Source organism: Pollachius pollachius, assembly GCF_949987615.1.
Source record: "Pollachius pollachius genome assembly, chromosome: 17".
In the NCBI taxonomy this organism is placed as follows: Eukaryota; Metazoa; Chordata; class Actinopteri; order Gadiformes; family Gadidae; genus Pollachius; species Pollachius pollachius.
The window spans coordinates 13,885,206-13,902,626 of NC_136950.1; the positions used below are offsets into that span (position 1 = coordinate 13,885,206).

The 17,421-nt window shown below is 45.1% G+C and overlaps 1 protein-coding gene across 1 annotated transcript in view; it reads left to right on the top strand.

Annotated features, from left to right (window-relative positions):
- ctnnd2a (catenin (cadherin-associated protein), delta 2a) overlaps positions 1-17,421 on the top strand; it is a gene marked incomplete at both ends in the record, with an annotated part of 202,027 nt that overhangs the window by 143,934 nt on the left and 40,672 nt on the right. Inside the window, 2 exons of the mRNA XM_079754879.1 lie at positions 2,990-3,203; positions 12,420-12,606. Coding sequence (XP_079611005.1) covers positions 2,990-3,203; positions 12,420-12,606 — 401 coding nt within the window. The remainder of the gene's footprint in view (positions 1-2,989; positions 3,204-12,419; positions 12,607-17,421) is intronic.

Consider the following 17,421-nt stretch of genomic DNA (forward strand, 5'->3'; position numbering starts at 1 on the left):
CCTGGTGCTTGATACACTTCTGCAGCGTCACCAGACGGCCCCCTCCAGTCCCTGCCTCTCCGTACACATCCTCTCATTGAACATGTCCTCCTTCTATGTCCTTCTCCTCTCTCTCCCTCTCTCTCTCTCTCTCTCTCTCTCTCTCTCTCTCTCTCTCTCTCTCTCTCTCTCTCCCTCTCTGTCTCTCTCTCTCTCTCTCTCTCTCGCTCTCCCTCCCCCAATTTATATTTCAAGCTCTGGATGAGTTCCTATAGAAACTCTTCTGACTTCTGTGGTGTGTGTTATTTTCTACCTCATTATTTGTTTTGTCTATAAATGTGTATGTATATAATACATGATTATCACTAGATACGCTCCTACTCAAATAAGATCTTGAACGATTTGCCGTTGTTATGAAAACTGTTGTGACGAGTGACTAAAAAGTACCGCCACCGCTTCTAAAGTTACAAGTTTCCGAGGTGTTTTCTTTAATCACCTGACGCTCCTCAATTACATTGGAGAAAGGTAGGCTTTGGAGAAGGGACACACACACACACACACACACACACACACACACACACACACACACACACACACACACACACACACACACACACACACACCAGTGGCCCTAGCTTCCCAGTGGTCGCTGGGTTGATGGTAACAGCTTTGCTCTGGTCATTAGCAGCCGTTCTCCCGTTGACTGGGCCCACGCTGCCTCACACACTTACACACAGCACCCCCCGAAGGCTGATGAAAGCCAATGGGGGAGGGTTTTGAATGTAACACCGTAGGCGGTAGGCAATATGTGAACACCATAGGGGGAGGACACAATGTGTAACACCAATTGTGGCACCATTGTTATCCTCACCGCGGGACAACTGCCTTGACAGCTTTTGTTTTCCCTCTCAAGCAGACGGGGAATAATTCATCGACGTTAACTCAGTCCCTGGTTGTTCCACTCTTTTTCTCTGTGTGGACGATAGCCTCCCAAAAACGTGCTGATATATGGACTGAAAATGTGCATAGCAGCACTGTGATATGGATACTCTGTGTACTGTGATATGAATGATTTACATTGAACCACAAATTCATGTGCATAACTGTGCCCTCGTCGATGTAATTGGGAACCGGATCATGAAACCATGATGCTTTATGGTGCATTAAATCGGCTAGTAGTTCATCGTGTTGGCAGGGCTGATAGGGTTGTTACTTGCACTGATTCAACACAAAAGTTTTCTTTCAAATGCAACAATGTACAACTAATAATTATATCTCAGATAACGCTACATAACAAAGAAATAATTTCACTTTGAAAAAAAGTTATACTGCCTAAAGGGCTTACAAAAATAGGCCTTGTTTGCCAGCCATATTATCTTTTGTGAATATATATTTTCTCAAATTAACTTTCAACGCATTCCTATGCAACACCTAAATGTCAACCATGCATATGCTAACAAAACAGATTGAGAATTTATCAAAACCCAGACTCTTGGGGTTTGCCTTTAACCGACTTTTATATAGGTATAAGGGGAAGTATCTGAAGGTGGCAATATGAGGGTGTAATGTGATTTCTTACTTTAATATTTTTTTATAAATTTATATTGTTGTGGATATACAGTACATATGAGCAGGATGGGAAAGTTCTCCTTACGACATTTACATGATGCTTTTGGGCGCTGTAGGCGTTAGAAAGATACTGAATTAGTCCTCTGTGATCAGCAGGTAAATATGTACAATGTATAATCAAACCTGAAAAAAATTGTATACTTCAAGTATTGAGAGTATGGCAAAGTATGTGAAACTCACATATTCAGTACTAAACCTAATTGTATTAATACCAGTGTTTTTTATACTTTGGTATCATGACAAAACTAGTGGTGCTGCCATTTTCTCCTAGCCCACTATAAAGGAGAATAGCTGTAAAATGGAAGTACCTGTCGCCTCAACATTATCGTACCCGACAGTACACCGTCCAATCCTGCCTTTACAGTGTAAACCACACCAGCCTGGCTCTATAATTATATTAGCAACATACCCTTGAGTGTTAATTTGGCGTAATTTTCCCTGTACCGAGCCATTATCCATTGAGTACTTCCCTGTCCCCTTACCTCCTAACCTTTCCTCCCTCTCTCCCCACCCACTCCTTCCCCACCACCCTCCCTCTTCCTGCCCATCAAACCATTCTCTCCTTTCCTCCTCCCTCCTCCCCCTCTCCCTCCCCCTCGCCCCCTCCCTCATCCTCCTCGCTCTCTCCTCTTCCCTCTCCACCTCCCCCTCTCTCCCCTCCCCTCTCCACCTCCCCCTCTCTCCCCTCCCCTCTCCACCTCACCGTCTCTCCCCTCCCCTCTCCACCTCACCCTCTCTCCCCTCCCTCATCCTCCTCCCTCTCTCCCCTCCCCTCTCCACCTCACCCTCTCTCCCCTCCCTCATCCTCCTCCCTCTCTTCCCTCCCCTCTCCACCTCCCCCTCTCTCCCCTCCCCTCTCCACCTCACCCTCTCTCCCCCTTCCTCATCCTCCTCCCTCTCTCCCCTCCCCTCTCCACCTCCCCCTCTCTCCCCTCCCCTCTCCACCTCACCCTCTCTCCCCTCCCTCATCCTCCTCCCTCTCTCCCCTCCCCTCTCCACCTCACTCTCTTTCCCCTCCCTCACCCCCCTTCCCTCTCTCCCCTCCCCTCTCCACCTCACCCTCTCTCCCCTCCCCTGTCCACCTCACCCTCTCTCCCCTCCCCTCTCCACCTCACCGTCTCTCCCCTCCCCTTTCCACCTCACCCTCTCTCCCCTCCCTCATCCTCCTCCCTCTCTCCCCTCCCCTCTCCACCTCACCCTCTTTCCCCTCCCTCATCCCCCTTCCCTCTCTCCCCTCCCCTCTCCACCTCACCCTCTCTCCCCTCCCTCATCCTCCTCCCTCTCTTCCCTCCCCTCTCCACCTCACCCTCTCTCCACCTCACCCTCTCTCCCCTCCCTCATCCTCCTCCCTCTCTCCCCCCCCCCCCCCCCCCCCCTCCAGATCCGTCGTCAGGGGGGCATCCAGCTCCTGGTGGACCTGCTGGACCACCGGCTGGGGGAGGTCCACCGCAGCGCTTGCGGGGCCCTCAGGAACCTGGTGTACGGCAAGGCCAACGACGAGAACAAGGTGGCGCTGAAGAACTGCGGCGGGATCCCCGCGCTCGTCCGCCTGCTGCGCAAGACGGCCGACGTGGAGGTCCGCGAGCTGGTCACCGGTGAGGAGGGGCCATGCATCGACGGGCGGGGTCTTGTGTTTGTGTGTGTGTGTGTTTGGGAGAGGGAGCTCAGGAGGTAGAGCGGGTTGACTTGTAACCTGAAGGTTGCTAGTTCGATCCCCGGCTCCTCCTGAATGTTGAGGTGTCCCTGGGCATGGCACCAAACCCTGGGTGGACCCGACGAGCTGGCCATCGGCTTGCGTGGTTGGCGCAGTGCGGGTCGGTGCGCTAATGTCGGTATGAACCGTTGTATGTTGCTTTGGATAAAAGCATCTGCTTAACGCCCTAAAAATGTGTGCGTGTAGTTTGGTGTGTGTGTGTGTGCATATGTGTGAGTGTGTGTCCCAACTTCAGTCTGACATTAGGGCTTGTACATCAGAATGCATCATGGGATTTTTTGCGGCCGATACCCTGCCATGTTAAGAGTACCCCGGAGAGAGGTCGTGCTGTGGAGACTGATATCAACGTGTTTATATATATATATAACCTATATATATACCGTATCTGAGGCTAATGATGTTTTGCAATGTCTCGCATGAGAAACGCTGTTTCAAACACAAACAATGTCTCCCTGTAATGGCAAATAAATTGCGTTGGATTACCAGAAATATCCAAGAATGTATTTTGCGACAACCAGCAGGAATTTGACTCCCGCGTCAAATTAGGCAACGCCGTACTTGGTATTGAGATAGGCCCCCTTTTTCTCAGAGGCGTCGTGATAGGACAAACACTGATGTCACTCATAAGACTAATTACGGTACTATTATGAACCAGGGCCCGGGTAGAAGCAACACACATTAACCATGGGCAAAGTTCACTGCTACACAAAAGACAACCCATAATTTGAACTCTGAGTGACACCTGGGTTTGTCCTGTAATGACATCTCTGGGACAATAGTCTACAGTTCCATTGTGTCTGTCTGTGTGTGTGTGTGTGTGTGTGTGTGTGTGTGTGTGTGTGTGTGTGTGTGTGTGTGTGTGTGTGTGTGTGTGTGTGTGTGTGTGTGTGTGTGTGTGTGTGCTGGGTTCAGGGACATTAGTGAGTAATTGCACATTGTACCATGGCACTTTTCACTCTTCTGCATCTTGGAAAGAACATACTGTACACCAAACTGAAGGTTTAACAAAGGACGGCTCGACCGGCCGCAGCTGTGTTGAATGAGTGGATCATGAATGACCTCAGCCCGTTTCCCTCAGTGGGGGAGGTGTCGCTGGCCTTGGTGCTGAAGTGTGTCATGGAGGGTCCTGGCAGCCTGGCTCCCCCCAGAACACATCCACACAAGAGTCAGTCGTACGGCACGAATGTAGGAGTTATTAAAAGATATAAATTATATAAAGTTTTCGTTTTGCTTGATTTTATGTATTTTTTCCACTGGACTTTGAAAGATGCTTTTCCAGTGGTGTGTGTGTGTGTGTGTGTGTGTGTGTGTGTGTGTGTGTGTGTGTGTGTTTGTGTGTGGTATGTGTGTGTGTGTGGGTGGGCAGATAATTTATTTGTTGACGTATTGAGTTGGAGAGTTGTTTATAAATGAATATGTATCTGTGCGTGCGTGCGTGCGTGCGTGTGTGTGTGTGTGTGTGTGTGTGTGTGTGTGTGTGTGTGTGTGTGTGTGTGTGTGTGTGTGTGTTTGTGTGTGGGAGTCCAAGCATGTACCATCACGGGTTAATCTTATTCTGACCCTCAGGGAACAATGGGACTCAGCCCATATGGTTACATGCACATACACATACCTGTGAGCCTATAAATACACCCCTGCTATGACTACCTCTCTCACAATGTAAGAAATACACACACAGACACACACACACACACACACACACACACACACACAGACACACACATCCCTCATCTCTGCTTTCTGCTAGACCTAGCTAAATATTTCCCCCTAACGTTATCATGTCATGTACAGTAGCACCTCAGCTGCTTCCTTCAACACACACACACACACACACACCCATGCATGCACGCACACACAAACACACACAAACACACACATACATACACACACACACACACACATACACACATACACATAAGCTCCCTCTAGCGTGTATGTAATGTAAGCTTGTAGTGAGTAAGTATTTTTTCTTATTCTAAGGCCCCAGGACAAGTTATAATGATGCAAGGACATGTTTTGGTGTGTGTGTGTGTGTGTGTGTGTGTGTGTGTGTGTGTGTGTGTGTGTGTGTGTGTGTGTGTGTGTGTGTGTGTGTGTGTGTGTGTGTGGATGGATGGATGAATGGATGGATGGATGGGTGGAAGGGTGGGTTGGTGTGTCTATCTGTCTTTAGAGGGTCTGTGTATAATCTCCCTGCAGTACTATGTAAGTACTTATGGAGGATTATGTCAGTACTTGTGGAGCAATGTGTGTAATACGTACTCATTCACCGATACACTATAGTGTTGATCATTTACCAAACCACTGGTTGGCTTTTTGCTTGATGAATATGGTGATTTATTAACGTTTTGAGACGGCTACAGAGGTATACGCTTGAATATTCTCACACGTTCTAAGCCCTCTGGTAGGAGTCTGTAATACACAGCATTTGGTAAACCGTGTCGGCAATAGGCTGGGGAGTAGGAGATACAGAAAAGGGCGGGATGGAAGGAGTGTTTGAGAAGCTTGGAGGGCAGAGGGAGGGAGAGAGGATGAAAGAACATTTCAACACAAAGAGAGAGAGACAGAGAGAGAGTCACAGTAACCTGCTTTTGTTTGCTGTTCTTTCTTTTTATCAATTTATCCTTTCTCTTCACCACTTGTATCCTCTTACTTCTGCTTTCCTCTCTCCTCTCCTCTTCACTCTCGTTTCCTCTCATTCCGTCTCCTCTCCTCTCCTCTCCTCTCATCTCTTCTTTCCTCTCCTCATCTCCTCTTCCCTCTCCTCTCCTCCCCTCTCCTCTCCTCTCCTCTCCTCTGTTCCTCATCCTGTTTGATTCTCCTGGCGCACCGTGCTCAATAATCTGCGCTCACGCTCCGATGATCTCTAATGTGATTTATTTGTCATCCATCACGGGGGACGCTCCCTTGCGGGGTATCTACAGTTGTATCAGCATTGTTTCTGCTCTCTCCCGGCTCAGCGGCGGGGAAAAATAGAGCTCCTTTTGGCTCCACCGGTTCACTTTGTACCAGATAAGGGAGATGTGTGGACGCTCTATGGACACTTACAAAGATAAAGACTTGGCACGTAGTCGACACGTGGCGACGTGGACATGTACACACACGCGTGCACACAACCACACACACACACACACACACACACACACACACACACACACACACATACAAAGTCACACACACATACCGGCACACGAGCGGACACCCACACACACTCTTCCTTGATATAAAGTCAATGGAGCTGCTGGTGTTGAATTTGACCCCTGGCCCTGTCGTTTCTCTGGGGAATTGAAGCAATCTCCGCTTGGAGGCGAAGAAACAGAGGATCAGGCGCACGTGTGCTCCCACAAACAGAGATGTGCATACACACACACACTAACACACTAACACAAACACAAACAACCTTACTGGGCACTCTGTCTCTAAGGAGTTCAGAATTCATTGGATCAAAAAGTTGCTAAGCTGAAATGTTGATTTTCCATCAGAGCCATCAAATACTGAATGATTCCAGTCCAGATGGGATCTAAGGGTTGAACATAACTTAGGAAGGATGGAGAGAGGAAAGGAAGGATTGAGGGCTAGAATATTTGAAGGAAGTAAGGAGGGAAGACTTGAAGGAAGAATGGAAGTCTGAAGGAGAAAGATGAAAGATTTTAAGAAAAGATGGACGTTTTGAGGAAGAAAGACGGATGATTTTAAGGAAAGAAGGATGAGGATTGAAGGAAGGAGTACATCCATAACAGTGATGTCATTTAACTGGTCATTCCCGGATCATAAAAGGTTACCAACCTCCCTAAAGGGCGATGACGGCATGCAAGACCGAAGAAAAAGGCTAGCCCATCAAATTAAAGGGAGAGCTTTTGACACAAGTTTTGTGTGTCACCAAAGAAAGGCAACACACAAAGAGATTAATGTAAAACCATAAGACAGTGTGTGTCTTGCGAAGTATGTGTCTGTGTGTGTGAGTCCTTTCAAAGCAAATTAACAAATTAATTAAATGCACTGCTAGTCAGAGGGCATCATATGCAGTGCCAAATAAAAGTGTTTGCTTGTGTGTGTGTGTGTGTGTGTGTGTGTGTGTGTGTGTGTGTGTGTGTGTGTGTGTGTGTGTGTGTATGCGCGCTTGTGTATGTGGTCTGTGTGTGTGGGTGGGCCTGCATGTGTGTGCTTGTTTGTTTTTCATGTGCATTGTAAAAAGTCATTTTATTTTGAGTCTCTGACTTCATCCATATATATTTCACTCTCCGATGCTGCTAACTCTCATTTTGTTTCAAATGCTTACTTCATGCCAGTTGTAATCCTGTTGATATTTTGAACTGAAGCTACCAGTGGCCCGTCGAACACTCTGTCCTTTAAATCACACGTTTTAACACTTGCCAGGTAATTACCGATAATAATTGAATTAGAAATGTGTTTTTAGCTTGAGCACAATGTGTGCACTTATCCCTCCTTTCAAAAGGAGATTAGGAGAATTGGCAATGAATCAAATGTGTTTCTTATTATAAAATAGGCTGTGTCCAATAACATTATAGGCGTTTAGCTTAATGAAAAGATAACACTTCCATTATAAATAGTTAAAAATTATAAAATCGTTTTGAATGGCCTGTGATATAAGCATTTTTATAATTATGTTATATGCTTTGTGACACAGGTAAAGACAGCTGCAGTGAAATGCACTAGAGTGATCATACATTGTGTGTGTGTGTGTGTGTGTGTGTGTGTGTGTGTGTGTGTGGTTGTGTGCCTGTGTGTGGGTGTGGTTGTGTGCGTGTGTGAGTTATTTTCAGTGCGGGATCCTTTTCGGTGTTTGTAACACAAAAAAACAACTCAATAGCATGTATGTCATGCATTACATTAAGGCTGTACGGTATGGACTAAAATGTATATCACGGTATGATTTGAGGCATAGACGGTAACGGTATTATATCACGGTATGTTAATTGTATCTTCTAATTTTGATATAAATGCTTCTGAAGGGGTAAAATACTGGTTAGGCAGCAGAACTGCAAAAAAAAATAATCTTTTCTCAAGTTACTTCCATCTCTAAAAAACACAAATGTTTAAAAGTATGGATTTCTTTCTCCACTTGCTCGCGGACCTTGCCGTATAGTTTTGGCATCTCAATTTGGCTGAAGTGTGTGCGGGCAGGTAATGCGTACCTGGGATCAAGTGTTTTGAAAATCTATTTAAAGCCCTTTCTATCGACATTTTAAAGGGAACCATGTCCTTACACAGGTAAACAGTGACAGCGTTTGTTATCTCGTTCCACCGCTGGCTTTTTTTGTCGTAAGGACTGGCTTACGACTATTGCGCAAGCAGGCAGGCGTACAGCAAGCGCGCTTGCTTACTTACCAAATAGTCCCTTCACAAGCTCTCATCTCGTGACCCGATAGCATACTGCCTGAGAAGGCAGTATCGCTTTCAAATCTGTCCCTGGGAAAAGTAACGTTGCGCAAAATTGAAAAAGGAACTACGTTTCGTTACCATATATACCATACCAGTTGTTAAGCGTACCTTTACTTTTTCCATGAAAAAGTAGTTACGTAACTGTATTTACTTGTTTATTACTCTGTGTCGCGTTACATACAACACTGTCTACCGGACACACCGGTCTCACGGTATCGTCAAAATCCATACCGTAGCGCAAATTCACACCGGTGTACTTTCTATACTGTTTATACCGTACACCCCTACACTTGTGGACTCACACTCATTTAGAATATTTACAAAATCTTCCCTTCTGAACAAGCCCAACCTGTTAGATAGGAGCTTATCAAACGCTTCTGGGCCAGCTGTCCATCACAGTCTGATCGATTTGAGGCATTCATGGTGTCAATAGGAGATGCCACCCTTTGCCCCGTTCACCTTGCGGCAGAGAAACTACTGCTGAACTTGTCTGCTTGGAAAGTTCTGAACTAAATGAGGACATTTATTAGGACAATTAGCACTAGTTGTCAAGTACAAAGGCTGAGGGATCGTTAATCGAGGCAAATTACCAGGAAAATAGCTTGGAACAGAAATGCACAGTGTTTGCGAATTTATAGAGATCTTACAGATTTTCGTGCCGTGTCGTGTTTGTGTCGTCTTGGAGCAATGAGTCCAATGTATTTGTGATGTTGTCAGGAACAGAAAGTGTGAGTGCTGCTAACACACTTAGGGTAGAATGGCTGCTTCGCATATATGCCAAGAGCTGTTTCATAAGAAATGGAAAATGTATTGTAAATAAAATTGTCGCACCACCAAATGCAAATTTTTCGTGTTTACTTTTATATAAAGCAGTGATATCCATGAATTTGGTGATAACCTTGTATGTGGAAACGCACCTGATTGTTATTCTGATTCTAATTTCTAAGATATTTTATATTTCAACCCAAAAATATATATATATATATATATATATAATTAATAAAAACTCTTAAAATCCACACATCCCCTGACAGCCCTCTGTTTCTACCATCTATGTCCGTATGCCTTCAGAATCAGGTCAAAGACGAGGAAGAGTTTCGCATGGAGGTAAAAATAAGATGAATTAGTTATGTCTGTCGCCGGCCGAGTTGTGAAACTTGTTTCTCCCGCCTCAACCCCCCATCTGCACGGTGCGCTGGTCAGCGTGATCCGGACCCGTGGCTGACAAATTGACACAGGGACGCTGGGCGCACAAGGAGGGTGTTAATAAATAAAACATGGACACCCGGGGGGGGCCCTAACCGGACCCTCTCTCTCTCTCTCTCTCTCTCTCTCTCTCTCTCTCTCCTCTCTCTCTCTCTCTCTCTCTCTCTCTCTCTCTCTCTCTCTCTCTCTCTGTCTCTATGTCTGTCTGTGTCTCTCGTCCATTCCTCGACACTTGCCCTGCTCTTTTATTCATGAAGTACTCCTAATCATCCCGGCTACACGGTGCATGGCTGGGATGAACACACACACACACACACACACACACACACACACACACACACACACACACACACACACACACTGTCCATCAAAGTCTCAGGGTGGTGGAGGGAGATTTGGGTCTGAGTTGGTTATGATCGTTTTTTTGGGGGGGTCGGTGAATTTCATGGTTTCCATGGTGACTGAGCAAGAAAACGTGCATTGGCTTGGTTCGTTTCAAGACAAAACGGCTGAGCGAGTGATAAAAGGATGGAGTCAGAGATCAGAGCAAGAGATAGAGGGAGAGAGGGAGAGAGAGACGCACACACAAACACACACACACAAAGACCCATTCCCTTCCAGCACTGATGTAAAATGTCATAGGTTGCTGGGCAACTGATGTCATCCCAATAAAGGCATCAGAAGCATTGAGGCATTACAAATATATGTTTCTAGAGCAGGCAGGGGTCTGTCGGTGTCAGGAGAAGGCATGAATTCATCCATAGTCAGTTGATGGCTAAAACGACCTTGAATTAGGAAGAACGAAAAAGTCACACTTTCCATCCTTTATTTCTTGTCAATATTCTTCTCCCTCGCATTCTTTCAGCAGCTTCTTCTTCTCTCCCTGAATATCCTATTCAGAAGTATTGTACTGTTATGTATTCTGTGTGTGTGTGTGTGTGTGTGTATGTGTCTAGGCCTGTGTGTGTGCGTGCGTGCTAGAGGGTGAATGTCAGCCAGCAGACTTGTTTCTGCAACGGGCTCATCAGAGACGACGCCGTTTAACATGATTACAATGACACACTAAGAACACTCTGAGCTCCAGACACGAGAGTGTGTGTGTGTGTGTGTGTGTGTGTGTGTGTGGTTGTGTATGTGTGTGGTTGTGTATGTGTGTGGTTGTGTATGTGTGTGGTGTGAGAGGGAGATTATAATAAGTAGAAGTGATTTTTTGTGTCTTTGTATGCCTGCATATGTTTCTGTGTGCGTGTGGGTTGTGCATGCACATGTGATGTGTATGTCATGTATTTGCGCCTGTGTGATGTTTTTCTGTCTTAGTGTCAGAGAGAGAGAGAGAGAGAGAGAGAGAGAGAGAGAGAGAGAGAGAGAGATTAGGAGAAGAGGGAAAAACATATCGAGAGACTTCAGCAGAAAACAAGAGTGTGGTTAGTGGATTCAGGGAAGGCTCTCTCCCTCTCTCTCTTTCAGTCTATCTCTGTCTCTCTCTATGTCTCCCTCTCTCTATCTCTCTCTCTCCCTCCCACTCTAACCCTCCTTCTCCCTCTCTCCCCCCTCTCTGGATCTGGCACTCTCTCTGCAACTGCTGAGTGTTTAATGCTCGATTACTCGCAGGCAAAATTCAAGGTTATCACTTAACCAAACTTCCTTGTACCCCCTCGTTTTCTCTCCATCACCTCTTGGTACATACAGAATCATACAGGCGCTTGAGCACACTCAAAAACACAAACATGTGCAAACAAACAATACATCTCTTTCTAGAATGTCCCTAGCAAAATCATTTTCAGGCTGTCTGTGATCCACCCCTCTCTGTCCTTCTGAAATCTCTTCATGCTTAAACAGAATTTACATCTCTTCACATGTTTTAACACTTTGACCTATATTTTCTTAAATTAAACAATTGCCATCATGATCACTTCATTCTGGATTCATTCTTTTTCTCTTTGCCACCATTTAGCCTCCACCCATCCCTCTCCCTCCATCCATCCCTCTCCTTCCCTCCATCCCTCTCCCTCCATCCATCCCTCTCCCTCCATCCATCCCTCTCTCTCCATCCATCCCTCCCCCTCTGTCCGTCTCTTATGGTCATCTTTTCCATTACTGACTCTTTCATGCCCCTGACACCCACATGGCCGCCGAACTCATCACCCAACACACCTGAAGGGAGTGCAGCTGTTGGCAGAAACTGTATTTTTTCTGCTTCGTATTGCCTTCGCGTTTCTTTGTGTTGGAATTGAGTAGCATTAGCAGAACAATTGGGTTCGTATCAATATATTGAAAAGTGTTTTGCTGGATGACAAATAAACTAACCCTATTTTTTGGCTTTGTTCTTTTTTTTTGTTCTTTTCTTCTTTGTGTGTGTGTGTGTGTGTGTGTATGTGTTTGCCTTATTGTGTGTGTGTGTATATGTGTTTGTCTGTGTTTGTGTGTGTGTGGCGTGTGTGTTTGTCTGTGTTTGTGTGTGTCTGTTGTGTGTGTGTAACCTGCACAGGGGTCCTGTGGAATCTGTCTTCTTGCGACGCGCTGAAGATGCCAATCATCCAGGACGCCCTGGCCGTGCTGACCAACAGCGTCATCATCCCCCACTCGGCTTGGGACTCCTCCCCCAATCACCATGACGACCGCAAACTCCACCTCCACACCTCCCAGGTGCTGCGCAACGCTACAGGTTGCCTCAGGTGGGAGCCAAACGCACACATATACTCTATTTCCTTTAATGTATGCATTTCTGTTTAAATCACCCTACGCGATATTATACGCTTATGCAAATATTCAATGGCATATTATGTCCATATTTCAAGACAGCTTCATTATTATCTGGTGCCACTTATGTTTCGCGTATAGCTTCTCTCTGTCTCTATTACTCTCTCCCTCCCCTGTCTCTCTCCGTCTCGCTTTCTCTTTCTCTTTCCCTCTCTGCCTCTCTCTCGTCCACCCTCTCTCTCTCATCCTGCCTCGTCCTAGCTGGTTCTCAACCCCCTCTTTCTGGTATCTATGGCAGCACCATGGCTGGGTCTTTGTGTGTTTGGAACAGAAACGGAAGGCGAAAGGGGAATAGCCCCTTTGCTGCGTCTCCCAGGAAAACAGAGCTCTCAAGGCTTTGGAGTCTTTGTGTGAGCCTCATATACAGCAGTGACTTGTATTGGCCCCTTATTGAAGTTTTCATGGTACTGCTTTGGTACCATCTTGTTGAGATCGACTCCTTTTTCCTACTTTGTCGTCTGTTTGCTGTGTTCTGCTGCCAGTCGACCATCCCTGTTTGACCACTGACACAAGGACACGATGTCCATCAATCAGGGTGAACACAGAGGTTAAACGTTGCTATCTCATTGCCGTCTATGTCACCCAATGAGCCAACTGTATCACACTGTATTCATTGTACAGCAAATCCCTAACATTGCCAGAGTAATGTTTTGGTTGTCCTGGCAATTGTTACTCACATTTGGGTAATGTTGCATTCAGGCTATCCGAAATGTATAGTAGTATCATTGTTCTGAAAGCTTCTCAGCCCTTGTATGCATAGAAGGGGTTATGAATAGAGCCAAGACTCTGTTGATGTGCTTCCTTTAAAGTACTTTACAATACGGGTACATTTATTAAGCAATTTCAATTAGTTAATGTAGTAAAAATCATTATTATGGTCCCCCTTGCACAACCCTATTAAATTGTCTGAGTTAATACTTTAGTTAACATGAAAAACCATAACCTATACATGAACATCAGTAGTAAACATGAACACCATAAATACATTGTAACTAGACATTACTCTGAATTGAATCCTAATTGTCAATGCTTTTTATTGCATTCACCAGTGCTAATAACGGATAATCGTTGTAGCCATAGTGTAAAGTGCTACCAGCAAGATAAACTAAGCCAGGATTGAACCACACTCTTTATTTGTGTTGAAAGTGTTTCCCACACAGTCTTTTTTGAAAGTGCAGTTTAGATTGTCTTGGAACCTGACAAGTGGATTTATTTGGGGAGGAAGAGACATGTTTTAAGTTCTTCTAGGGTGAGTGGGAGTGTTTTGATGTGAGCGAGCGTGTGTGTTTGAGTCTGTGCCTGTTTGTAGGTGTCTGTTTGAAGGTGTGTTTGTGTGTGTTTAGGCTTTGCATGTGTGCAGGCACAAGGGTATTTTTGTGAGCATTTATGCATGTGCGCATTTCTGTGTGTTTCGTGAATGCGTAAGAGTTTGTGTGCGCGAGTGTGTGTGTGCGAAGTCACCGGGCGATGACAAATGATGCTGTCACCGCTTTGGTCCAGGCTGTGGAGTTGCACATCCAATTGGAAAAGAGGAGAAACGGGGAGGGAAACAACAGAGTCGACAACACAACAACAACACAGGGAGGGCCCTCCTGGGGCCAGAGAAAGTAATCTGAGATCAGAGGAAGGGGAAGAAAGCTAAAACCGAGAGACAGAGGAATAAAACAGAGAGAGGGGGATGGAGACGAAAACAAAAAAGAGAGACTGATAGTAAATTGATAGAGCATCAGCGAGAGAGAGTGTCTGAGCGAGGTTTTGCAATAATTGAAGGAAAAGGGAGAGAGAGAGAGGAATAAATATGTATATATATATATATACTTTGAGTGCACGTATATTATTTAATGGTTTTTATTCTGCCATTTTTAAAACATTCACTAGACACTTTTTGGTTTTGGCATTTTACGAGCCTTGTCATCATCCAGAGGAATTATGTAAGAAGAGAATATCTGGATAAGGGCCGCCGCACAGTTATTGGTTGCAACAAAAACAAGCAATAAACGTTTATGCTTTATATGCTATTTTATTACATTTGAGTCTAATATAGAGTTTAGATGCTGCCTGTGTGTGTGTGTGTGTGTGTGTGTGTGTGTGTGTGTGTGTGTATGTGTTTGTTTCTGTGTGTGCTTGTTTATGTATGTGTCTGGGTGTGTGTGGAGAGAGAGAGAGAGAGAGAGAGAGAGAGAGAGAGAGAGAGAGGGAAAGAGAGGGAAAAAGAGAGAGAGGGAAAGAGAGAGAGGCTGTAAACTGAATTAGTCCCAGAAATCACTGCAGTTTATGGGGGTGTTGCATATGGTAATAGGAATGAACTGGTGTCAGAGCATCAGGTGCTGGCTTTAACATTCGAATGAGTCAGTGGGTGTGGTTGTGCCTTTGTGTGTGCGTGTGTGTGTGTGTGTGTGCACATCTGTTGAAGCAGCTCGACACTGTGTTGGACCCATATGTTGTGTAATCGACTTTTCAACGCACACACACACACACACACACATAAGCACACACATATTCATTTTCTAGTCAGGCGTCTCCAGTGTAGGGGTTTCAACGTCTTTAATCCAGGGGATGTTTTGTAGCCTCCCTGCAGGTTTCTGATTGCTTATCACAGCCGAGATGGGGAAACATGCTCTGAACACTATCAGAAAACATGTGAGGCTGAATAGTCTGCCTCTGTTTTTCTCCCCCTAAAGAAATATATCTTTGATATGCCACGGTTGTTTTAACACACTTACTGAACAATCTGTGCTCCCAACAGAATCCATGTGAATTAAAATGAAAGCACGGAAATTAAAGTTTTGTTGTTTCGTTCACGCCATTTTGTGTGTGTGTGTGTGTGTGTGTGTGTGTGTGTGTGTGTGTGGGGGGGGGGGGGGGGGTACTGCTTCTGGTGTTTTAAGTCTAGTTTGGTGTAAATGTAGGTTGCCTTAAAAATGTACGATTTCGTAACAACACGGCAGACAACAGAAACACATGAAACATCCATACTATACAAATAACTGATATTTATACAACCTCTTTCATGAAGTCAGTTAGCAGTTTGTCTTAAACACTGCTTGAGTGCTGCTTTGCATCGTTTTGGTGTGTTCTACTTCTGTTCACTAAACCGAATGGGATTCCTGATTGAGTTCTGTGCCCAAAGGAGCTTGATAGGTAATTATTTAACCAAGCAGCCTAATGGATTAAACCAAATTAATGGAGAGTGACAGCCAATAGGAAGAGGTGTTAGTGTGTAATGGCTCGTTAACTGGTAGAGATTACCTGTTCGATTAAAGCACACATCTGAACATGCCACCCAGGTATTTAAATGTATTAGTCGCTGCGCAAAGACTGTAGTCTCATTCAAATGAAATCCCTTTTCCTACAGCGACACACTTTTGTGCGCATATAAATACAGACATTAGACATAATTTACTTGTATTGGTAGGATTATTTTTTTTCACAGATTATCTCTTAAAACATGCAATTGCTAAAGCCTTATCGTTTGTATATGGCCATTTCTTTGTTTATTTTGAAATTTTTACTGACCTCTGACCCTTTGACATAGGGATATCAACACAAACTATCTTGCTATCCCTTTTACAATTGTCACTTTCTTTTGCTCTCTCTTTCTCTGTCTCTATCTTTGTCTCTCGATGTATTTCTCTTTCTCTCTGTCTCCCCCTTCCTCTATTAAAACCATCCCTCCCTTTTCTCCCGCTCTCTCCCTCTCTCTCTCTCTCTCTCTCTCTCTCTCTCTCTCTCTCTCTCTCTCTCTCTCTCCATCTGTTTGCATGACTCTGGTCGCTCTCCTCTGCCAATGGATACAACCTCTTAAGGCAAGTTAGTCACTGGAAAGCTACGGCTAATGAGACCCAAGACAGTGGCCCCGGGGCCCGGATCTCCATGGCCCGGTATGGCCCCTGGACCAGAGGTTTGACATGTCAAACACAGCAGCGCCTGATTCCTCATACCACTTAAGAGGCCTTCCCCTCTGCTAGCCACCAGCTAGCCAGGCCTAGGAGGAGGCTCACTAAGCTGCAGCTCCACGCCTCATTACTGCGCGATTGGGGGCCCACAAGCACGTGTACATGCTCGTACATAAACACACACACACACACACACACACACACACACACACACACACACACACACACACACACTCACAGACTTACACTCACACATTCACTGACTTACACAGCCATACAGACACACAGAAACACAAATGTGCACATACACATACATAATGAGACACACACACACGCACACACACACACACATTCACTGACTTACATAAGTAAACACAAACACACACACACACACACACACACACGTACATACTGTCACTCTCACACAGTCTCCATCACACACATACATAAGGCCCCACAAACTGACAAACACACACATACACACACACAGAAGCCTATACACAAATACACAAAATACAAAATAAGTCATATCATTGTCGTGGTCAAAATAGCTGACTTTAACACAGCTGTTTGTGCAGATATAGAGTAAGCTTTAAACAGCAGGGAGAAATATGTATTTTTGAGAAATCTGTAGTGGACTTTTGGGGTGTAGAGAGATATCGCACGTCTCCACCTACCAGATGGAATGGTGGAGTATATGGCTATTCAATAAAATGAAACACTATACCTCTTCAAATTTGAATTTTTTTTATCGACTGAGCAAGGGTACATACAGAATGAGTTGGACTCAATATAATGATGAATCTAGGTTGAAAAAAAAGCTGACCTCACAGT